Below are 25723 nucleotides of genomic sequence, written 5' to 3'. Positions count from 1 at the left end.
GTTGTTGTTGCTAGATTTACTGAATGAATTCATGGAATATGTATTTCAACTAAATGTGTGTTTTTGGTAGCCGAGAACACAAAGTTAGCTCATACAGTTCAACAGTTCTCAGTGGATCATAGTGATAAGTCCCTCAAAAAGCCCACAGACATTTAAAGAAAGATAAAATTGTACCACCCTTTTACAATGTGACAGCCATATCTAAATGATTAGGTTCCAGGTACAGGATGGATTTTCATCTTCAGTACCTGCTTGTTATTTGGCCATTGGATCACATGTCAGTCTTTCATTCTATTGGAATCAACTAATGAAATTAAAAGCTGACCCACCAAATTAGCTTCCAGATAGCACAGTTCAAGTCTACCTCATGGTCTCCCATCAGCGCTGAATTGTATGATTATGCTCATTGGATAAAAAGCATTACTAAAATCTTCCTCACTTATCCTGGGCTCTGGTGTACAAAATTGGGCCAGAACTCTCTCCTCTGATCAGCACGTAACTTTGTTTGCATGCCTGGTATTTGGATAAAGAGTGGACTGATTCAGGTTATATTGTGCAATAATGTCTAGGCCTACACCTGAAAAGTGATCATGTCTTCAAAGAGTATCCGTGGAGCTACTAAAAGTGAGGGGAGAGAAGAACATTTGAAAAAGGCCAAGGTAGAAAAGATGTTGAGAAATGTTTACAAATTTCATTGCTTACTACACTCCTTAAAGTAATGTTATACTAAACAATTTCTCCATAAACCATTATTTATAGAAAAGTAGCAATGCCTAGCAATTGGGAAAAGTTGTAAAACTAGTCACTACATAATAAACAAAGCAAACTTATCAGTTCTATTTCTTACTAAAAATCAAAAACTTTTAGGTGCATATTATTAATATTCCTTTAACTTGCTTACCAAATATGCAAATATTTTCAACATGGTTTACAGTAGTATTTACAAATGAATAAATTTGGATCATTCATTCAAAGTTTGTGAGAAGACTTGTAGCTCGGGTGCTCGTTGTTGTGGTTCTGTTCGCCGAGCTGGGAATTTGTGTGGCAGACGTTTTGTCCCCTGTCTAGGTGACATCCTCAGTGCACTGAGGATGTCACCTAGACAGGGGATGAAACGTCTGCAACACAAATTCCCAGCTCAGCGAACAGAACCACAACAATGAGCACCCAAGCTACAAATCTTCTCACAAACTTTGAACACCTATGGGCGAGAGCGCTAAGACAAGCCAGGAAATGGGAATCCTGTGCCAAAAATGGCTTCACAGGAGGCGCCCAAGCATTAAGGATGTCACCCTAGACATTGGATCATTCATAAATTTCTTACAACATCATTAATAAAAAAACATATTAAACATTTCTAAAAGGTAATTACTCTGAAACAGACTAACAGAAAAGTCGCATTACAACTTGCAAAGTTCCCAAGAATAAACTGTCCTAACATTAAAAAAGTGGTGAACTAGCTGCCTTTCAACAACATATATTTTACAAGAAGATACTATTCATTGAAAAGACTAAAAAGATTATAGCCAATTAAAATAAATAGTATATTTGGAGTGTCTAACTCCAAAAAGAGCAGTTTTTTAAACTAATATATTTAAACAATTTATTTCAGTATCTTCATTTATTTAAAAGAACACCTTAGAAATTAGAAAAATGGTGTACTTTAATATTTGCTGGAATAGTTAGTATCAATAAATAAAAACATAAACTACACTCTTTTGCAGGTTTTCGTGACCTGGAAAATGTTTATCTGAAGGATGTTTATTAATATTACTCATATCACTGTTTCACAAATATTTAGAAGCTAACTATAATAAACCAAGCTGTCATAAAAATTGTAATAATTTAAATTTAAGGCCACCAGAAAACTAAATGAAGATAGAGGTGTAATACTATAACAATACACATTTAATACTGCCACTCCAAAAGTTTCCAGCAAAGATATTGGTGCAATGGCCTGCAGTCCATTTTAATGCATAATAGTTGACAAAGTGCTCTCATATCTAATATTACTGCGCTTTCCCTTCGCTTTCCATTGAAACTTTTTGTTTCAGTTTTGTAATTTAGAAAACAGATAGCAGTCTAGAAAAAAGGGAGATATGCCATTACAATTTTAACAAACAATTCTATTGTCAGATATATATCAAGTACTTTTAACAACAGTAGATTCATATATAAAAGATTTAGAGGCACTGGTAATGTGGAAAGATTTAATTTCAGTATGGATCAGCAACTTATATTCCATCCTCTGTGAAAAGATGTATGTTCACTTGCATGTAGAACCTCCAACAATCTACTGCCTTTGTTTTTACACATTATTGCATTAAACAGCAGAAATAGAATAACCACGTATTCACAAAATTTCAGGTTATTAAGATTAAAAAAGATTCAAAGCGTTTTCACTTACCTACAGTGTTATGCCACCTATTCACTGCAAACAGTCTGCTGCAAGTCACAGTGACCACAGCAGGGGTGCTTAGATGAGGCAGTGTGTTGGCTGCCACATGGGTAACAGGGGAATTGGATGGAAATTTTAGCACCATTATAACATCTTGCTGCATCTGATCCTTAAACATGAGTGGGCTCTGTGGAAGGAAACACTGTTGAGTAGAAACAAAGAGGAGAAAACAGAAGAGGTAGAAGGGAAAACACAATTAATGTGGAGGTCTGGAAAAACAGGGAAAATACAGTAGGCAAAGTTTTAACATAAATTAGGAATTTATGCTATTATGAAAAAACAAACAGCACCTATATCTAGGAAATCTAGAACTTGACCAGTGAACTGAACAATGGGATAGGTAACAAGAGGTTCATGTGGAGCAGGAATTATTAGGTGTAAAGAAAGGGTTTCATGTACAGGAAATGTTCAGCACAAAAGATATATCTGTTCATTTTACCACTGAATAACAAACTAAAATACAGCAGAAAGGACATCTGGCAAACATGACTGAGAATATTTTCAGTAAATCATTTGCTGTGAAGTTCTAAAGAGTTTGATACCCAGTAAAGTATTAAGAACCAACACGTTATTATTTTCAGCAAATTTTAGATGTTGCAATTGGCATTTTCTGTTCAAATCCCTGAATAAAACGTATAATTTGAATTGGTAACTCAGTGGAACACCATGCAGTTAAAAAAACCTGCCATTTTCCAGTTCAGTCTCATCATAAAGTAACTTCAATATGCGCACGCTGGAAGGGCTCCATGTTAGGACAAGATGTACACATACCTTCCTCTACGTTGGAATTCTGGAATGGTCCATTGGAGCAGAATCTCTGCCTACACCAAACAAAGTAATTGGCATCACAGAGGTCTGGGATTCCTATGGCAGAGGCCGGCATTTCTCCTCAATTTTGGTAGAGTTATAGATAATAGTCTTAGGTGCACACACCAGAATGCATCTCATAGATTTACCCTACAGGTTCAATAGTGTCTTGTAGTGAAGGAAATTTGCTATCTTACCTGGTCTGTCCTATACGGGCTTCAGATCCACAGCACAGCTGTGCTGTGGATCTGAAGCCCATGTAGGACAGCACAGCACAGCAATGTGGCTCACTCTCATCAGCCTTCTGGGCATCAACAAATGGGCAATAAGTGCTGGCCTGGCCATCATCACCACACATGAATGGATCCCGTAATGCTAAACTGTAATTATCACATTGAATAGAGTGTGATTACTAGAAACTGCTTCAGAAATTCAAGACTTTTTAAAATATATTTTTACTATTCCTGATGCTTTTCTCTCCTTACACTTCACAAATATTGCTCCTCTTATCTCTAATGTTTCTCCAGACATTACCAACTACTTTAATTTTCTATTGGCTACTATCCCAACTATTGTCATGTTAAGTACATTAGGCGAAAGATAATTTTAGCACTGAGATAAAGGTTGAAATAGATTCAGTTTTTGCTTTAGTAATCTTTAAATGGCAATTGCAACATCATCACAACAATGAAAAATTACAGTTAACTTTTTCCAGTTCTATGGAAAAAGGAGGGGACCAAAATAATCTTGAGGAGAGTTACCTCGTTAGTAGTCTTGTTTCTGCAGCATGATAACTCTATTTTTGAATCATCACTACTAACTGGCAAACCTATGTGTCTGTTGTTTTTTAGAAGCTTGTGAGGACAAGCAGAGGACAGCAGTACCTACTTGCACATTTCTGCATCCGGTAAGTGTACACAAACTAACAGACTTCCCACCATGTTCCAACCATCACTTTATGGGAAGAAGGGTGATGTCCTGTTTTTTGAAGGATGGGGATGTTAAACTATTTAGAAAGTCTAATTTCTGTTAAGTAAACTTTTGATGTGATTATAATATAATTGCTCCTCATGTCACAGGCCACATTCTTGACTTAGTTTCTCCAAGTGAAAGTTAATATGTCAATATATACAGTCAACAGTTGACTATCAGTCCCAGGTCAGAATATGGTCTTAGTGATGAACCCACCCATCCAGTAACAATGGCACGGAGACAGAGCCCATTTTAAAACATAATATCTGCCAACTTCCAAACAAGGTCTGGAAAGAGGGAGGAAATGGCCACTTAATAGCTGAAGTTGGGTGGTTATCAGGAATAAAACGGACTCCCATAACTAGTCTCCAGAGGGGGTTCTGATGGCAATCACAGTCAGGGGTGTGCCATGGAACCCCAATGCAGAAAGATCCTATGTTTCTTTGTGGGGCTTGGAGGAAGCATTCAGTTCTTATTAATTCACAAGGAAACAAATGCCATTTTTCAAAAAAATATAATTCTGGACTTCTTCTGACCTTAGATTCACTTTCTGATGGTTTTCTTCTGGCAGGAAAGTACCGTGGCTCCCATGCTCAGGGTTTATGTTAACACTTCTGTCAGAACTAGATGGCATTACTGAGCCTTATAATTTCTTTAAAGAAGGATCTCACTGGCTTCAGGAACAATTTCAAAATGTAGTTAGTAAAATTGGGGAGGTAAGTTGCTCGGCCCTGATTATTTTTCTTGTCTTGGCCATCTTCCTGCAGCAATTGATTCCTCTATTAGTTTACTGTAATTCTCATGCATGTGATCAGCATCCTCCACACAGTGTTTTCATCCACTGTATGTCTCAGTAATTCCCAAACCAACAGTACTTCCCCCTCCCTGTCATCCACTGTCACAGATTGGATCATCAGTTTCAATCTTGCACTAACTAGTTACCGTTCTCAATCATACCTGGTGCTCATTCACTTTTTCTTGCTGAGGCAGCAAAGCCATGGGAAAAGAAATGCTTAGTTCAGTGGCAGCTTATGCTAACAAAGTAAAATGCAGGCCTGAGAGTAATTAGTTAAAAGGAATAAATAGAAAATTATTTGTAATGCACTAAATTTCCAAACTGAATTACAAATATGCACTCTTGTTCAGTGACACTTCAACTCCCAATATATAACATCTCCTCCAGTTTTATTTGCTTCAGATATCCAAGCCTATGAAGATTTCAGTCCTGTTCATAATATGGGGAGAGTTGATTAAATTTATGATAGTCTTATATGCAAAAATGAATTCGTAACAAAAACCACATATAATTATTCTGTTTTTTTCCCCACTTGTAGCATTGTGCCTTCCTCATCTGCAACCTGGCATTTTGTTTTTACACCAGGTGAAGTTCATATAAAGCAGATTTCAAACACATTATTTCTCACCAGGTGCATGGCAGAGCTTCGAGGTGGATGTGGCTCAATAAGCAACTGAGATGGCATTTGTCCAAGGTTCTGTATGTGCACTTCCATGGCCTGAGGGAGAAAAGAAAGATTGTCATGATCAATATGCATCAAAGTGATGGGTCAATGTTCTGTTTGACAACGCAAGCACATTTCAGCTCAGCCAAGACTTTTGGAATTTCTCAGCAAATGTGCTTCCTTTGCAATTTGTAAAATTAAACTGTATGTCAGTTGCAGCCAATACGTTTTTTTCTGCACCATTCTGAGACTAATTATTCCTTTATTCCATTATATTCATTCACACAGGTTAAGGGCCAATAAAAAAATTAACTGATGACAACATGCTAAAAGATTATAGACTATATAGCATATCATATCAATCCTTTAAACTGAAATACATTTGTAAAATCTTATCTATGGAAAAGTGTATGGGAGATCTAATGGAAAAAATATTCTGGGATCTATAATAAAGGACAAAATGGCCACAGGTCAGGAAGCAATTCTCTTTTGAAAAAAATGCAGTGAAGAAATAGCAATTATTTAATTGCTCATTAAAAAGAATTCTGACATCTTTTGTGACAAAGTACTTACCTCATCTATAGCATTTGTTAGTTGTGAAGAAGTGGGTGTCAATCTTTGTTCAACTGAGAATGACCACCTTATTAGTTACATATTCTATATGAGGGTAGTGTTTAGATAATTGCAGTATTCTAATTCTCATACAAGCTGAACTCACTGACAGAAAGAGATTCTCTTGTGTAGTGAATTAAATGTTACATAAACTATCAATTATGCCCTACCATAGTAAATCAGGAAATAGCTGGTTTCACAGAGGAGACAAGTCAGTCAGTGGTGCATAGATGAGAAGCCATAGTCTGTCAAACAAAAGGAAAATTCCTTCCAGCTATTTTTATTACTTAGAGCGGAGGTAGCCAGTAATTTGTTCATTTTCTATAGGTCTAATCAGAGCAAACGTGATTAAAAACATTATAATCATGCAACCTCTGCATGCTTTGACAAAATGGAAACATGAGGAACAAACAGCTCAGTTTAGCTCTAAAAATGTGAAACATGTTGACAAGAAACCTATAAGTTTGCTGATTACATCAACATTTACTATGAAATTTGTGAATCTTTAAGTAAAAAAAATCTAAAAGTGGGATGGTGCTGAATGCGGGTGGTGAAAAGGGTGATGTATTGAAGGAGACAAATGCATATATTTTAATAACCATGGATTCAAGACATTTATTTGCAGTTTGTGATAATGTTTGTTAGTTAGCCTAATGCTGGATCCACGCGTTTTATATTGGCTTGTGCCGTATAGTGAACGTGGTCTATGTAAAACAGTTTTTTCTTAGCCCTTGATCCTAAAACATAAGAAATGGAATTTCACAGAGTCCGCAAGAGTGGGAAATGTGGTGTGCCAGATGATATAATTCTCAAATTGTGAAATTTCGATTTCTCAATGGTGGGTTGGGTTGCAGCAATTGAGTCAGCAGTGTGTTTGCAGCATGTCAAAGTTTACTCTGGGCCTTTGGAAAGCTCTTGTAATACATTCTCATGCAACGAATATTGATTAAATTGAAACAGTTCTCAATAAAATCTTACCTTCAGAATAAAGTTAACAGTGCTAAAAAATATCACCACACCTGATTCATGATCATTTAAAGATAAAGTCCACCAATTGGATCTGTATAGTTTTAACTAAGGGAAGCAAGTTTCCGTATTGAACTCTATGGCCTAAGATGGCGAATATAAAAGGTGGGTGCTTGAATACAGGGAGACGTAGTAGAGGGAAGGGAGGGTGTAAAGAATAGATTAGATTCCCTACAGCATGGAAACATGCCCTTCGGCCCAACAAGTCCACACCGACCCTCTGAAGAGCAACCCACCCAGACCCATTTCCCGCTAACTTATGCAGCTAACACTATGGGCAATTTAGCGTGGCCAATTCACCTGACCTGCACATCTTTGGACTGTGGGTGGAAACCAGGGCACCAGGAGGAAACCCATGCAGACATGGGGAGAATGTGCAAACTCTACACAGTCACCCGAGGCTGGAATTGAACCTGGGATTCTGATGCTGTGAGGCAGCAGTGCTAACCACTGAGCCACCCCGGTGATGTGCAGGTCATGTGGATGAAAAGACCTAGCTTCCTGTGTATTGTAGTCCAGAATGGGTTGGGTGAATCAATTGGAGATTTAAAGTTGAAGGAAGGGCCTGAAGGGTGAAGTCAGTGAAATCAATGGTGGGGGTCCTATGAATCGAATTGAGGGTTTTGGGGATAGCTACAGTCAAAGGGGAAGGTGTATTTAATATTGAGACAGGTCCAGACTCATGGTTGGATACTAGAAAAACTCATGAGGTGGGTTAAGAGTAAGGAGGAGAATAAAAGGCGGGGCGGGGGGAGGGGGGTTCAGGATCAGAATGCCCATTGAGATAATGTCTGTAGGAAAATGGTGATGGGCTTCAGGATAATGGACAGAGGTTGAAGAGTAATAATGAAGAGAGAAAAGGTTATGTTTACTCAGTCAAAGATGGTGGAAGCAAGTGTGTGAATGACAAAGTGGAAGGTACTGGATCAGGTTTTGAATGTAATATGCAGCATTGTCTGTGATTTGGTGAAAATGCACATTTGGTTGCAGTACAAAGGTTACAGCATTGCTCAATTTCTACACCAATAGTGGCTTTCAGCGAGTGACAGATGATCTATTTGGCATCTCACAGAGGTGCAAAGAGGGGGCAATTGATGCCCTAATTTGTTTTGCTAATGATTTCATAAACTTCACTGCCATTGAAAAAGCTGCAAGATCAGCTTGATATCAATGTGGATGGGCTTGAAAGCAAATATGTGATCACTTAGACTTAAGTTAGCACAGAAACTCCCAGGAAACAGCCAAACGCATTTGCAAATTGTAAAATGTTATCTTCTTGAATGTACACTGGTTTGCAACCACAGAAGAATAATATAAGCCAGTACTTGTTCCCAGGGAGCTGCCATGATACATATGAGGAGGCAATACCCTTGTGATATTATTGGTGAACTATTTATCCAGAGACCCAGGTAATGTTTTGCAGACCTGGGTTCGAATCCTACTGTGGCAGATTCAATAAAATCTGGAATTAAAAATCTAATGATAACGATGAAGCAATTATCAGAAAATCCTTTTTGGTTCACTAATTTGAAGAAGAAAACTGCTATCCTTACCTGGTCTGACCTACAAATAACTCCACATGTTGACTCTGAACTGTTCTTTGAGCAATTAGGGATGGACAATAAATGCTAGCCTAGCCAGCAATGCTTTCATCCTGTGAATGAATAAGGAAAAAAATACATCTTGGACAATTCATGTTGAAGTCCCAGCTCATATTGCTGAACCAATTATCAGCGACAAGGATCATTCATTGCATACATGACCGATAACGCCAGTGGGGCACCCCAGAATGAGGCAGAGGAGGCTACAATCCAGCTCATTGTACACCAGAGCCATAATGAGCGGATTGTACACCAGAGCCTTCTCTGAACATACCTTGTATCTTGACAAGACTGGAGGGACTCTTTAATATGCATCCAGAATGTGTCACAAATAGTAGAACAGCTGGCTCTGCACCCAGATGTTGCAAGAGGAAGAGCAAAAGGAAATCAGTCCTTCTTGGATGGGCAGGATTTCTTGGAGCACAAGGAAGAGCCCATGAATCCAAACTGGCCTTTCAGGTATTTGAGGATCATGGAGAGCCATGTAACGGATGCCAGGAACATCTTGATCAATGCAATGTTTGTATAACAATAATACATCTGTATTACCATTGCTATTATCTTCATGGGATATAGATCTAGCCCTGCCATCTTCCCTTCCTGATATGCTTTGAAAACTGCTTCCTCCACCACCAAATTATTTATGGGGAACAGAGCCATATTTTTTGGGTTTTTTTTCTCTCTCTCTCACACACACACACAACAAAGGATTTCTTTGGGGTATGTGACCATCATTCAACACTTGTGACATTTATAATGCTGAAAATTAAATGGGCCAATATCATCTCTCTTGCACTGGTGCAGGATGATAGCTGCCTTTTGAACTTAAAACCATGTTCCATAGAGGTTTAACAAAGAATGCACAAAAATGCAATCCTGGATTACTGTCTGTGTCCTTGTTTCCTCTTTAGCTATCACAATTTGAGAAACATGATTCATGCTATGGCTGTTACATATGACACCATGATAGGCCACAATGAAACTCAGTAATCATGAACAATCACAGAAAAATAATTTTTACTGTGCACATATTTGCAAGTGCAAACCATAAAGAGTATTAACCTGTGCTATGTGATCATAATGTTTTAAAAATTACTTTTCCTTCTATCATGTCTTGTTGACATCACCAAGTGAAATAAATGCATTCCACTCAGTTTCATGTGCTGTTGTCTTGGGTCACCATGACAGAAGTCCTCTGAAGGTGTGGGGCGCGATCAGGTTCTCTATGCCAGTTTCCATCCTTTCCAATAGATGAAGCCATGCATTCAAATAACTTGATTCATGACAGATCTTGTGGTGTGTATGGACTCCACCTTACCCTATTCAGAGTTACACTATATTTGCTCCTGCTGCATGTTCCAATCACTTTGTTGTTGCCACAACCAGAGGCTTAACATCAGCATGAGGCTCAGCAAGGGTCTGGTCCTCAACAGTCCTCTGGGGATCCAGCTGTAAGATCCTCCCTCAGCTGCTGGGATATATCGATGTTGTGCTGTCCAGATTGCGTTACTGGATCTAAACAAGGACCCTCCTCAGACACCTTGGGTGCCAGTAGAGGTGCAGGTAGATTATGAGGCAGGTGATAGAGCTTCTTTTGAGTCTCTTCATTTCCAGACCATGGCAAAGGTCAACTTAACAGTAACTGTGAAGATGATTAAAGCAATAAATGTTTTTGCACCCAAGAATGAGCTGCAGATATTTGTAGCATCTTATAGATTGTGGACTACTGCTTAACAGAGCTTTCTGTGATTCCTTCTTCAAAGAAAGTTATCGAGGTTTTCTTAAATCCTTTGTCAGGGACATGCAGGCAGAACAAACACAATGCTTCACTAGGATTGTGACCTTCGATATGGCGCAGAGTGCCATTGACTGCATGTGCATTTTCTGTAAATACCAAATGACAACTGTATACTTTACTGGATCTGAAATAGATTTCACTCCAGTTGGTGTATGATAGTAAGCAGTAATTCATATATGTAAGTACATGTTAATGTCTACTGTGCCAACTGAATTTCAGCTAACATGACAAACCACAGAACTCTAACAGGCAATGAGAGCCAACAACTAATGACATGCTTGGTGTCTCTACTGCACAACACATGGATTCATGGGCAGAATACATACAATGAAAACAATGCTACCACATGAAATAAAATAGTACACACCATTGTGGCACTGACACAATGCTTCTACTGTCTAGTTGTTCTGATGGAGCATTGAGATACTTGACCAACAAGATATCAGAATTTATGGCTGCCTGCTGCACAAACCATAGGCTACTTCATCATTAGTGGGCGGCATGGTGGCACAGTGGTGAGCACTGCTGCCTCACAGCGCCAGAGACCCAGGTTCAATTCCCACATCAGGCAACCGTCTGTGTGGAGTTTGCACATTCTCCTCGTGTCTGCGTGGGTTTCCACCCACAGCCCCAAAATGTGCAGGTTAGGTGAATTGGCCATACTAAATTGCCTGTATGTTAGGTGAAGGGGTAAATGTAGGGGAATGGATCTGAGTGGGTTGCTCTTTGGAGGGTCGGTGTGGATTTGTTGGGCCGAAGGGCCTGTTTCCACACTATAAGTAATCTAAAAAAAATGTTTATCTAAATCACGGTGTATTGCTAATTACCCTATACATTCCTGTAGGGCTACCTTGCAAGGCTGTCTGTCTGTCCCAGTGCCCCTACACAACACAAATCCACTGGCTGCAGCATGTCCAGTGGAGGCTGCTGACTCTGCAGATAGCTTTGGACTATAATCACATACAGACTAGGGCCTAGAATTCTCATATTTAGATTATGCTTACAACCAATAGTGGCAGCAAGTAGGCTGGCTGACTGACTGACTGACTGGCAATTGAAATAAAAACAAAAATCAGTAGATCCACAGCATTTGAGGAGAGAGAAACAGAGTTAATGTTTTGAGTCTAACATGACTTTTTTTCATTGAGAGACTGAAGTCTGACATCTTGAGATGGGACAAAACACCCACCCTCCAAGGAGTCATATGTATAACTTAGAAAAGTGCCTTTAATCCATTACCATGATGATATCAAGCTGATCTTGCATGACACAGTCTGCATTTCCCTTGTGCAAGTGTTTCTATTGCAATGAAAACTGTGATATTGGCCATCAGACGCTGGATCATAGCTGGCCACGATTTCCATGTTGGGAAGTGCTCCAAGTTCAAAATTAAGCACTTTGTCCAATTGGTGCTGGACTCCTCCAAATGTTTTAACATTAGAAAACTTGTCAGACATCCTGCAGTCAATGTATCAATCATTTTGTTGTCCATACATATCAGTGTTCTTCCATAGGTTGCCCCATCAAACCACTCATCTAAATCCCAGCAGTAAACCAAGTGCAAACTCACCCTCTAGCACTTGCACTATATTTGAGTTTTACCTTGGTTGTGGCCCATTTGAGTCCAATGCATCACTACTTGCATATTTCTCATGAAATCTATCATGAAGATAAATATACAGTATTTGTAACTGGAGGTTCCTCCTCTGCCTAGTTAGATTGTGTATGAATAGTACATCTAAGAGGAAAAAGCACTGGAGTAAAGCTGTGGTGCAAGAAATAAGAGAGGTTTATATTATCAGCAGTTTGTAATGAGATGTGAGTGTGGGATGATGGGGAGGTGACATATTTGACAGAATATTAGAGTAGGAAGATAATGCAATCTTTGATATTTTCAGTTCCAGTACATGTCAAAGCCTCCCCTCAATCAACATCACAAAAAGAGATTATCTGGTCCCTTCAATTTTTTCTGTGGGAGTTTGCTATGTGAAATTCAGCTTTTTTTTAATTAACAATAGTGAGTGCACTTCAAAGGTACTTCACTGTTTGTAAAGTGCTTAAAGATATCTAGTGGTTGTGAAAAGAATGATACAAATGCAAGTCTTTCTTTTTTACTTCTGGTTTGTTGTCAAGATTGTGGAAATGAACAAGCAGTATTAATTTGGCATGCTGCTTGCATTACAATCAATCAAGATTTAATCACACATCATGATCTTTATATGTTTTCAGGGTCTATCTAATTTAACTCCAGTTTCTTTCAATCTGGATTATAAAACATTATTCTTTAGATCTTCCTCATCTTGTTGCAGTCATGGATTAGACAATGAACACAGAAAGATGCTTATCGAGAAGTTTAATAGTTAATCCCAATGCTTTCCATTACAGATAGTGAATAAAAGATGATGGAGGACTCTAAGGCAGCAAGGGAATGAGGAGGTTCCGAGCATGTCAAATTGCAACAGGAAAACCCTACTGTCATTTGTAGATAATTCCTTAACCTCAAGATAGACTTCCAGCAATTCCTTCTCAAAGGTAATTAGCAATGGGTGACAAATGCTGGCCACACCAGCAATGCACATTCTGTGAAGGAATAGTTTTTTGTTTTACTAATAATGTGACTATCAAATGGAGACAAGTGAAAGGCAGAGAGACAGAAACACACTACTGGAAGCATTTTGAACAGTTTCAAACAAATAATATTGCAACAAGAAATTTGAAGATGTGTTGCAACTTGGAAAGATGCAATGTTATTGCACTCGTAATCCAGAGACCCATTCCAATGGTCTGGGGAAATGGATTTAATTTCCACTACTGCAGCTGATGGAATTTAAATGCAATTAATAAATCTGGGCTATAAAGCTAGAAACAACGACTATTAAACTAATTCATTGTTGCAAAAAGCCTGTACGGTTCTCTAAAGCCCTTAAGGGATGGAAATCTGCTGTCTCTACTCAGTTGGCCTACACATGACTCCAAAGTAGACAAACAGGGAGCTAGAAGAATTCAGCAAGCCAGGCAATATGAGAAGGTGGAGAAGTCAATGTTTTTCAGGTTATACTACCTCCTGATGTTGCATGTGCAGTTTTTTTTGTCTCTACATACGACTCCAGACACCTGACTGTTTGACTCCTAAATATCCTCTGAAAAGGCATAGCGAGCCACTTAATTCAAGAGCAATTGGGGATGGGCAACAAATATAGCCCTTGGCAATGATACCCACATCCTATGAAATATATTTTAGAATGATGTCATGTAGAACAGTGCCTTTAATTTAGGTCAAATGAAGGTGATCATGTGAGTCATTCAGAAGTGGTAGAGGTTCATCGTGCAGGAATACAGATGACAGCTTGTGCTCAGATTGAAATGACCAAATTTGAAACTGGGTTGCAAGAATCACCCAGCTTGTGACGGAGGGAGAATCACCAGTAAAAACCTTCATTTTGAAAGGCAGTTCCTGTGTTAAAAGTTATTGAGCTGAGAAAGATCAGGAACAGAAATAAACCCTCAAGAACCAGCAGTCGTCTGAAAAAATTGAATGTCTACTAAAGAGACAGTGTAAAAAGTAAAAAGGGAAAGGTTTTAAATTGTAGAACAAAACTAAGTTGCTGACAACAATAGTTCTTTTAAAAAAATGGCATTCACTCACCTATCACTGAATGTTCACTTTGTTTTTGCATTATTTGTCTCTTTGGAGATCTAAACAATTGTCAGAATTCCATATTAACCATTCGCTAATTCTGCATTCCCAACACTAAGCACAACAGATTCCTTTTCTATAATTTTAAGAATATTAGGCAACATACATATTGGTTAAAAACAAAAATAATAAATAAATAAACAAAGAAACAAGCTGCAGTATTGCTATAAGAACATGTTTGGAATTCAAAGTGAACCAAACAGCAGACTACATAGGAACATAAGAACTAGGAGCAGGATCTGGCCCTTCGAGTCTGTTCTGCCATTCAATAAGATCATGGCTGAGCTTTTCGTGGCCTCAGCTCCATTTACCCGCCCTCTCACCGTATCACTTAATTCCTTCAATGTCCAAAAAAAACCTATCTTAGCTTTAAAAACATTTATTGAAGTAGCATCAACTACTTCGCTGGGCGGGGAACTCCATAGATTTACAATCCTCTTGGTGAAGAAGTTCCTTTTCAGTTCAGTCCTAAATTTGCTCCCTCTAATCTTGAGGCTGTGCCCTCTTGTCCTAGTTTCACCTGCCAGTGGAAACACTCTCTCTACTTCTATCTTATCAATTCGCTTCGTAATTTTATATGTTTCTGTAAGGTCCCCCCTTATTCTTCTAAATTCCAATGAATTTAGAATAATCTCAGTCTACTCAGTCTCTCCTTGTAAGCCAAACACCCTCAACTCCAGAATCAATCCAGTGAACCTCCTTTGCACCCCCTCTCGTGCCAGTGAACCCTTTCTCAATTAAGGAGACTAAAGCTGCTTGCAGTACTCCATGCGTGGTCTCACCAGCACCCTATACAGCTGCAACATAACCTCCCTGCTTTTGAGCTCAATCCCTTTAGCAATGAAGAACAAAATTTCATTTGCCTTCCTAATTACTTGTTGTACCTGAACACCAACCTTCTGTGATTCATGAACAAGGACACCCAGATACCTCTGCATAGCAGCATGCTGCAACTTTTTACCATTCAAGTAACAGTCTTTTTTACTGTTACTCCTCCCAAAATGGATGACTTCACATTTATTCACATTGTATTCCATCTGTTAGACCTTTCCCCACTCACTTAAAGTATCTATATTCCTCTGCAAAGTTTCACAGTCCTCTGCACATTTTGCTCTGCCACTCATCTTAGTGTCATCTGTAAACTTTGACACACTACACGTGGTCGCCAACTCCAAATCAGCTATATAAATTGTGAATAATTGCAGTCCCAACACTGATCCTGAGGCACACCACTAGTTACTGATTGACAACCTGAATAGCACTCATTTATCCCCACTCTTTGCTTCCTGGTAGTCAACCAATCCTCTATCCATGCTAATACTTTACCTGTAACACATGTTTATCTTATGCAGCAGCTTCTTGTGCGGCATCTTGTCGAAGGCCTTTTGGAAATATAGGTACACCACATCTACTAGGTCCCCATTGTCCACCGTGCTCGTAAGATCTTCATAGAATTCCAAAAGATTAGTTAAACATGACCTGCCCTTCATGAGCCCATGCTGCTTCTGCCCAACGGGACAATTTCTATCTAAATGCCTTGCTATTTTTTCCTTGCTAATGGACTCAAGCATCTTTTCCACTACAGAAGTTAAGCTAATCAGTCTATAATTCCCCATTTTTTGCCTATCTCCCTTTTTAAACAATGGCATCACATTTCCTGTTTTCCAATCTGTTAGAACAGCCCGAGTCCAGCGAACTTTAGAAAATTACCACAAGTGCACTTGCTATTTCTCCCACCATTTCTTCTAGTACCCTGGGATGCATTCCATCAGAGCCAGGAGACTTGTCTATCCTTAGCTCCATTAACCTGCCAAACACTACCTCTTCTGTAATGATGATTATTTCCAGGTCCTCACCTACCTTCGCTTCTTTGTCAATTACTGGCATGCTATTAATGTCCTCCACTGTGAAAACCAACACAAAATACATAATCAATACCTCAGCCATTTCATCATATCCCATGACTAAATGCCCCTTCTCATCCTCTAAAGGACCAATGTTTATTTTAGCCACTCTCCTCCATTTCATATATTTATAGAAACTTTTGCTATCTGTCATTACATTCTGTGATAGCTTTTTGTCATTTTCTATCTTACTTTTCTTTGTAGCTCTTTTTGGGGCATTCTCTTGACCTTTAAAGCTTTCCCAATCTTCTCGCTTCCTGCTGATCTTGGCCACTTTGTATGCCTTCTCTTTCAATTGGATAGGCTCACTTATTTCCTTGGACACCCATGGCAGATTACCCTTTTTCTTACAGTCCTTCCTTTGCACTGGAATATACGTTTGCTGAGTGCTTTGAAAAATTACTTTGAAATTCCTCCACTGCTCATCAACTGTCCCACCATAAAGTCTTTGTTTCCAGTCTACATTAGCCAAGTCCCCCCTCATCCAATTGCAGTCTCCCTTGTTTAAGTACATGACCTTGGTATTAGATTTTATCTTTACACTCTCCATCTGTATTCTAAATGCAACCATACTGTGATCACCCCTTCCAAGAGGATCCCTAACTTTGAGGTCATTAATTATTCCTGTTCTCATTACACAGGACTAGATCTAGGATAGCTTGCTCCCTAGTCAGTTCCATTACATATGTTCAAGAAAACTATCACAGTTACACTCAATGAACTCCTCCTCAAGGCTACCCTGACCGAGCTGGCTTGACCAATCGATATGTAGATTAAAACTCCCTATGATAATTGCCATACCATTTTTACAAGCATTAGTTATTTCTTTGTTTATTGCCTGCCCCAATGTGACTACAGGTACAATCTTTTAAATTCAGCTACCTTAAAAACTGCCATTTGTTTGAGAACCAGACATTTGTTTTGATTGGGCTTTTCACATTTCAAATAGGTCATGCTCATGTATCAAAATGAGGAAATTAAATTCAATGCATGGTGCTATATTCACTGGATTAAAGCTTTTCAATGTGAATTGCTGCATTCCAATTTTGATTTCTGAAAATCAACAAATTCTAAAATCCAGCATCCCCGGTTCGGGCAAGTGACTCTGTATTAGGAAAGCAACCTTTGCTCATTTGAAAAATAATCCTTGCCAAGGATTTTCAAATTTTTATATAGGGAACTCTGCAATATATCAGCTATTCCTGAGAATCTGTGGTTAAATGTTGCTGTAAGAGTGAGGAACAGATCATTTGAGTTGCCTTCCAAAAAATAAATGTTGTTACTCACAGAAAAAGAATACCATCAAAACCAAAGACATTCTCCATCAATATAATGTAACAAATAACATGTCAATTAATGATAAAATATAAATAAAGATGAAAACCTGATGATACAACCAGAAGTTTGATAACCACTCACACTGCCTTGAACCCTTGCAACCTAGCCTGAAAATCAACAGAGCAAAACACAACTAAATACTTATCTTCTTCCATCAGTAAACTTTATCTAACCAAATGAATTAATAATCAAAATATGAAATTTTGGGATATTGAATCTTAGTCAAACCTCAAGTACTTCAGTACCAGCTGCAAGAGAAAACATTACTTTCCAATAGCATGGTGAAATATTTATTTAGGTATGAACAAAGTTAAACTGGCCAAACAGCAGCTTCCTTGTTGTAAGGAGGTGTCAGATTTTAATTTGACATGAGGAACAAAATTATTTGTCAGTAACTAATTTCTTACCATTTTATTTCCATAATCGTTGTGGTTAACATTCAAAATGTTAAGTTTCACCTGTCAGGGATGAATGAATGAATACCCTCAAGCTGATCATTACACCTAAGAATGTCTTCCATCATGGGCATTTCAAGAAATGGCTAGGGGTTGTAATCAAAATGTTGAACGTTTTCTTTCAATACAGAGTAGTCAAGATTGTAATAAGAAAACAACCAAGCTAACACTGAAAACAAGAATATGAAGAAGAAATGCAACAGTTATGTTCACTTTGTTTCAAAGCACCAACATGTACTCTGTTAACTCTGTGCATACAAATAATTCGTTCCACTAGTTTGAGAAAGAATTCTTTCAATTCCACACAAGAAAAAAAATTTCCAAATGATGTCACTTTAATAAATTCAAGGAGAGATTGTTTTCCAGCTTGTTTTTTTCAACAAACTGAAAAAGTAATTAAGATACCTTCAGTATTAGATGATCAAAAGGCAACAGTGCTTGTCACTGGGTTCCCAAATGTCATCCAAATGACATAATTGGCAATACAAGATCTATTATTGACCATAAAAACCACTCGAATATTCATCTCAAACCCTTATCTACCTCAGTATCTGATAAAGTTCTACCATTTGGAGTTCAAAAAGTCTTTCATTATGCGTGCCAAAATAATATTAATTATTTATCATAAAGGACTTGAATTTCTGATGGAAGATCATACTTGTTTGCATAAATGCTACACTTCATTTAAAATACGTTCAAAAATGTAGCTCACTATATAGCACTAAGGGCATTTTACATTTTATTATTTTTAAAATTTGTTCCAGTAACTTCTTACCATCTATTAGCTAACTACCGGTGTCAGCATTTAAAAATTACAACTGTTGGCTTTTTCAGCAATGCTCACACCCCACGAAATAATTATTTTTTAAAAAATCACCAAAATGGACTGAGTTAATATCACTAAATCGACTATTTCCACTTGACTAAACATCTGCCTCATTATTGTTTTTATAACTGCCAGCTGCACCTTTGTAAGAAAGAAAGGACTTTATTAGTTCTTGACAACTAAGTCACATCTAAATGTTGTTGAAAAAAATAGCACTGCTAAATAATTTAGCACCGTACTATTAGCAAGAAATGAGTTAGTTATTTTCAAGCGCAACCTTTCAAACACTAGTAACTTTTCTAAGTCATGTCAACAAAAGAAAATATACTGGATTTAATGATAAGTTTACAACTAAACACTTAAAAAGAAACATAACATAGCTGAAATTGTTATCCTGCTTTGAATGTAACACTAGTTTAAATACTAGAGCTGATGAGGGCAGGATGCAGAGGAGATGCTGCTGGTAATTTCCAGTGAGACAGGAAAAGGGTAGATATATTTACTACCTGCCTCTCCACTTCATGGGTATAAGGGTGCATATATTTTATCTTTTTTGATTATAAACTGGAATGGAAATCAGACACTGCTATAGAGTTGAAATATGAGGAGATATTTGCAACTTTAAAAATCAAATGGTACACATTTTTAACAGTTCAAGACTTTGTACTTTTGGAGGTTATTACATTATTGAGTTACAGCAACACCAGTAGATTTGAGTTAAGGAGAAATTGCCTGGCAGCCTGCAGATTGGATGAGCTGCAGTTAGTGGGAGCAGTACAGCCACAAACAATCCAGGCCAGGGAGCATAAAATACTTTCTTCCTTGTGCATGCGTGCACATGTGTGTGTGCGTGAGTGAGAGAGCGAGAGTGTGTGTGTGTGCGCGCGTGTGAGAGAGAAAGAGACATCCTTTTTGGATTTTGTATCAAAAGACATGAATCATACATGTACAAGAAATCTGATTTCAAAGGCCAAGTCAGACCCCAGAACATAACACAGGTGACCAGCAACATTGTGCAACATCACCACACCTGAATCAAGGTAAGAATTTTGCAAACACATTAGTTAAGATCAAAATTAGTCAAGCAAACTTTAGAAGATCATCAAGTTCGTGATGCTGCCAACCCACAAATGAATTTTAAAAAAGCACCATGTCAAAGTTATAAGGTGATCAGCAGCTATAGAACATTGAATTTTCCTTGAAAAGAAAAGTTGACGTCCATCAGAAGCTAGTGACAACAGATTACCACCAAACCTGCGAGATATGTACCTTACTAAATGGTGTTCCATCTTATGGCTTGAGAGAGATTGTCTTATTGCATATAATGGATCACTGATTCTGTGCAATGACAGAATCACAATGCAGTGACATTACACAAGCTCATTTTGGCTAGCATTAATCTTCTGCTTGGTAGATACCAATTGTTTAGGAGTGGCCAGACTACTGGAATGAAAATATCTTGGTGTAGTCACAATTCATGAGAATTAAACCACACCCATTGTGACATAACAGGCTACATGAGGCAAATAAACCAGTCAACAACATCCAAGGGTATTTTTTTGAAGTGAGATATTAGCAGGGTACCAAGATAATTCCTGAAGAAGGGCCTGTGCCCGAAACGTCGAATCTCCTGTTCCCTGGATGCTGCCTGACCTGCTGTGCTGTTCCAGCAATAAAGTTTCAACCAAGATAATTGTGTTTGACAAGCTGAGCAGACGATCCAATCCACACAAAGACCAAGACATTCTTGACTATGAAGGCTAATTAAGTCATTTTTAAAGGTGATTTGTTATGCTTTGTTCAGAGCAAGAGTGAACAGTTACAATCTGCAATTACTGAAGATGAACAATTCCAAGAGTTGCAAAAGATCCTATCCAGGAATGGCCTGCAAGTATTAAGGATGAGCTGGAGAAGATTTAAAAAGAAAACGTTCTGGAGAATTTTAGCAAGTCTCTGCATCTGTCGAAGGAGAAAGCATGTTTTGAATCCAATAATACCCTTTTCTCAATAAAAATTAAAATAAATTACCGCACATGCTAGAAATCTGCAATAAAAACAGAATGCTGGAGAAACTCAGCAGGTCTGGCACCATCAGTGAGAAAGAAAAAGTTAATGTTTGAAGTTCAATATGAATCTTATTCATAAATTTTCTGTATTTGTTTCCAGTTTTCAGCATCTGCAGGATTTTGCTTTTACTTGAAACAAGTTATTAATTTTTGCCGTACAAAGATGAAGTTGGTACATGATAACAAGTCACTTTTGAGGGAAAATGAGTCTGAATATTTAAGCATTACACCAAGCTGTCATGTCCATGTAATACCAAGGGCACATCGATATTAAGCATATAAGGCCACTAGGCCATAAATCTATGTAATGGCCAGGGATGAATCTGGATATTCATCAACATGTGAATGCATATTAACTATACCAAATGTATGAAACCCAGCTGCAGAGGAAGCCTCTACATTTACATGATATTCCATTCACTCCTGGGAAGAAAGTAACAACAGACCGATTCAAAGTTCATGAGGATGACTATCCTTGCATTCTATTATTTGTCCAAATTTCTCACTGTTTGATGATTTAGCAAAATGACATGGGTGAACATGACTGACATGATGCATGCTGTTTTAAGGTATTCAGATTATTGGGTCAGGTAGTGTCCGACAATGGATGACAATCCATTAGTAACGCTTTCAAAGACAAGATATTTGAATTGTTTTATTACATTTTCATGCAACACCAATAGAGAAAGGATTACCATTCACAGCATAATTTGCATTTAGAAGGCAATTGTGAATGACTCCTACCAGCAACCATTTATCTAAATATTTTGAGATACATGACATTCTTCTTCAAAGACACAGTCCTAATGAAAGAGATACCTGGCAAGAGGTAAAGGAAACTATCAAAACTGTACACTGGTCACAGTAAGAGCTAGAAATACAAATACAAATACTTGGAGACCAGCAAAGGTTTCCAGAATATGCAATCGGCTTATATCAGGCAAATTAATTACAATCATGATGTTATATTGTGAAGTAACAGAAGCCTGATCAGACCAATGTACAACATGCCAATCATTCACAAAGAGAGTCAGGAAGAAAACTGATTGTGTTGTGATGTTGAGTGACAGCAACCAGAAATAATACAACCAAATTGTTAAACAACAAGTGTAACCAAAAACAACGCCTATCTCTCCAGATTTGTATATGATCATCAGCTCAGAATGAGTTGTCAAACCTCACAACATTACACTGAAATTTGAAATGATAGTTTTGTGAAGTCTGTTCCACCTGTTTATCTAATAATTAAATTGACTTGTGCCTCTGTACAATCATATACATCTGGGATATCTTTTGCATATCTGAAAAAAAGAAGGAAGGTCTGTTAAATCGCATAATCAGTACCTTAGTATGCCTTTAAGAGACATGATTAAGATATTGTCACTTTATCAGAGCATGTGACATGAGGGTATAAAAGTTTTCAGATGCCATTTTATAGGGATTACCTGAACTGAGGCATGCTATTGAAAGTATACCACTATTTGTAACTGAAATGTTTAAAGTGAGCCTAGATGTGCCCATGTATAGACATTTATCTATATTAGTGAGCTATATTCAATGCCTGTTAAAAACTTAGAGCTTATAATCCATGCCCTAGTTTCCTATGTTATGAGAGGTAACAAGCATAGTCATACCATTAGTATACTCTGCTGCAGCCAAAACCTAGATGAAAATCAAGTCTACCTCCTGATAGCTTTTCTAGATTCATAACAGTGCCTAAAACCTGTAAAATAAAGAAAAAAGCAAGACGTTGATGTCTTTAAATTCAATCTTTATATATGAGCAAGGGAAAGCCTTCCTGAACTTTGTACAACAACCAAGTAGAATGTTGCAACTTGGATTTTCCACATTATACCACTTTATTGCAATCTGAACTTAACGAGTGACCAAGACTTCATTTTACAGCATCTCTGCAATGAACAGGACCTCACAAAATTATACTTTATCTGTAGTTTATTTTTGCAGAACACTGCATCAATGATTTATCAAATTAGGTCTCTTCCTGATGACATTACGGGCAATGTTCCCTCTCAGCTCTATGGCGAGACGCATACAGAGACTCTGAGAGTCTGTGCTTGGGGATTAGTGTGCTGAAGCTGTTCACAGCATTGATGTATGATTCCAAAAGTCACTGCCAAGTACAGAGGTCTGCACAGTAGGGAAAAGAAAATTATTGGGAACATTGATTGTGGGTCTACCTAAATCAAATGGAGTTTACTTGTTCAAGAAGACAGCTCACCAATATCTTCTCAAAGGCAACTAGGGCTGTACAATAAAATCCTGGCCCATCCAGCAATACCAACATTCCATGAAGGAATGAAAAATAAACTAATGGGTTAACATCTTCATTACAATAGCAGAGACAGAAACTTGAGACAAACATGTTAAATATCTACACAGTGGAATTTCAGGCCAGTAATTTTTACCAAGACAATTAAACATTTGCATACACAATTATTTTTCTTCCAAAAAATGCAGTAATCTTGCTAGATTTCACTGACAAGGCAACACTTTGTTTTAAGCATAACCACACAGTAGGATGGACCAGGCTTATTTCTTTACGGTTGAAACATTTAATGGGTACACTGGATCAGGATCAATGACACAGACATACAATATTCACTGAAAATTAACAATTACATATTGTTTATGCAAAATCAGAGGGTATGTATAATTTAGGATATTTTGGTGTAAAGTCATGCTAAGTTTCCATTTGAGAGGCTGATCTTTAGTTGACTGGAAACTGAAATTTAGGACAGAGAATGTACCAAGGTTGATACATTAGACCACGCCTCAGAACATATTGGGACACCTGTAAATTTTAAAAGGACAGTTGTCAGTCTAGAGCTGCAGAGGCAATAGCAGGTTGCAAACTCCAGATATCTGAAGTGCAGTTAGCACTGGGTGCAGCCTGGAGCTGGGGCAGAGAAGTCCATCTGTGCTGTTTGAGTGGTAGTTTTAAGGAAGCCCAGGAGCATTCCTTGAGAATGTTTTGCTCAGAGAAGCTAAACAGCTGTAAAAGTGCCTTTAATTAGCCGCTGGGGTGTAGCCTTATGAATCCAGTGGGATACAGACTCAGAAGAACTGGAACAACATGGTTTTGTCTGTCATTTAGCGTGCAGTTTGTGGCATGTTTGACCACAGTTTGTCTGGTAATTCATCCTAATTCTGAAAGTTCAAATGTAAAATAGATAATATTGACTGTTTCCTTTGATAACTTGCATGGTTAAAAAAAAAACTTCTGTTCGTTTAAAATTGTGTGGCATTTTTCTCTCAGCGAGTAACCAAGATTTCTAATTTTATCTACTTTAAAACAAGAATTACAAGTCTCTAACCAGATTTAAGAAAATCTGGGTGTTCCATCCAAGATCATAAAATGCCTACATAATAAAGTGAAATTAATTTACCATAAACCAGTGCATCCAAGCAAACCTAAACATGTTGTCTGAAACACTGGTAACAATCTTCATATTCTCTGCAATGATTTGGGAATTTGATTTCTTCAGCCATCAAGATACACACAAACTGGTCAGAAATATTTAGATTATTATTGAGGCATATTATGACAGATTATAACTTTTGGTCAACTGAGAATTCCACATTTCCAAATTTATGTTCAACATTAATGAGCTGCCATAGGAAGTGGTGGAGGCTAGTACAATTGCAACATTTAGAAGGCATTTGGATGGGTATATGAACAGGAAAGGTTTGGAGGAATATGGGCTGGGTGCTGGCATGTGGGACTAGCTTGGGTTGGGATATCTGGTCGGCATGGACGGTTGGACTGAAGGGTCTGTTTCCATGCTGTACATCTCTATGACTCTATTAAGCAGCAAGTCCAAGATGCCTCACCATTGGGAGCAAGGGCATAGCACAATGGTATTGTCGCTGGGCTAAAAATTCAGAAACCCAGGTAATCTTCTGGGGAACAAAAAGAGAAGGTGCTGGAGAAACTCAGCTAGTTTGGCAGCATGTGTAGAGAGAAAAACAAAGTTAACATTTTGAATCCAGTGAATCTTCATCAAAACATAGGGGTAACTCGTGAGTAAACTGGAAGACATGGGCAACTGTTCTCTATGAACATTGTGTGTCAGTCTTTGCAATGGAAAAGGACAACACAAGACATGTATAGGCATCAGGGTAGAGGAATTGTAAAATGTAAGAAAAAATTAACATAGTGAGAGAATAGGTACTAGCTCTTTTAGCATCATTATAAGCAGGTAAATCCACAGGCTTGGATGAAATGTATCCCAGGGGCACTGAAGGAGGCAAGTAAGGAGTTATCTGGCAATAACTTTAAAAACCTCCTTGCCATAGGTGAGGTACCAGAGGACTCGAGGACTGCTAACGCTGTCCTATTGTTTAAGGAAAATAGCAATAATAGACCAGGAAATTACAGACCAGTGAGTTTAGCCTTGATGATGGGGAAGTTATTAAAGAGAATACTGAGGGACAGAATACACCTGCACTTGGAGAGGCACATATTAATCAGGGATAGTCAGTAAAGAACAAAGAAAATGCTGGTGAAGCGCAACAGGTATGGCAGCATTTGTGGAGAAAAAAATAAGAGTTAATGTTTTGAGTCTGGTTTGACTTTGCTTCAATCCTGCACCAGGTTTTCATGGAACCAAAAATGTTCTTTGGTTGGGGGCTGGGGGAACAGTTTCAAATTGGGGTATTTCCCAGTTAAGACAGAGATGAGG

General features: G+C 38.1%; 1 protein-coding gene across 1 annotated transcript in view; it reads right to left on the bottom strand.

Moving 5' to 3' along the window:
• The window catches only part of nbeaa (neurobeachin a), an 849844-nt gene that overhangs the window by 28641 nt on the left and 795480 nt on the right, over positions 1–25723 (bottom strand). The window contains exons 50-51 of the mRNA XM_043692709.1: positions 5662–5751; positions 2408–2600 (exon numbers count right to left, since the gene is read on the bottom strand). Of these exons, the coding sequence (XP_043548644.1) occupies positions 2408–2600; positions 5662–5751 (283 nt within the window). The remainder of the gene's footprint in view (positions 1–2407; positions 2601–5661; positions 5752–25723) is intronic.

The sequence above is a fragment of the Chiloscyllium plagiosum genome, chromosome 6, assembly GCF_004010195.1.
Source record: "Chiloscyllium plagiosum isolate BGI_BamShark_2017 chromosome 6, ASM401019v2, whole genome shotgun sequence".
In the NCBI taxonomy this organism is placed as follows: domain Eukaryota; kingdom Metazoa; phylum Chordata; class Chondrichthyes; order Orectolobiformes; family Hemiscylliidae; genus Chiloscyllium; species Chiloscyllium plagiosum.
The sequence above is the reverse complement of the archived record's forward strand: the minus strand, read 5'-3'. Positions and strand labels throughout refer to the sequence as shown.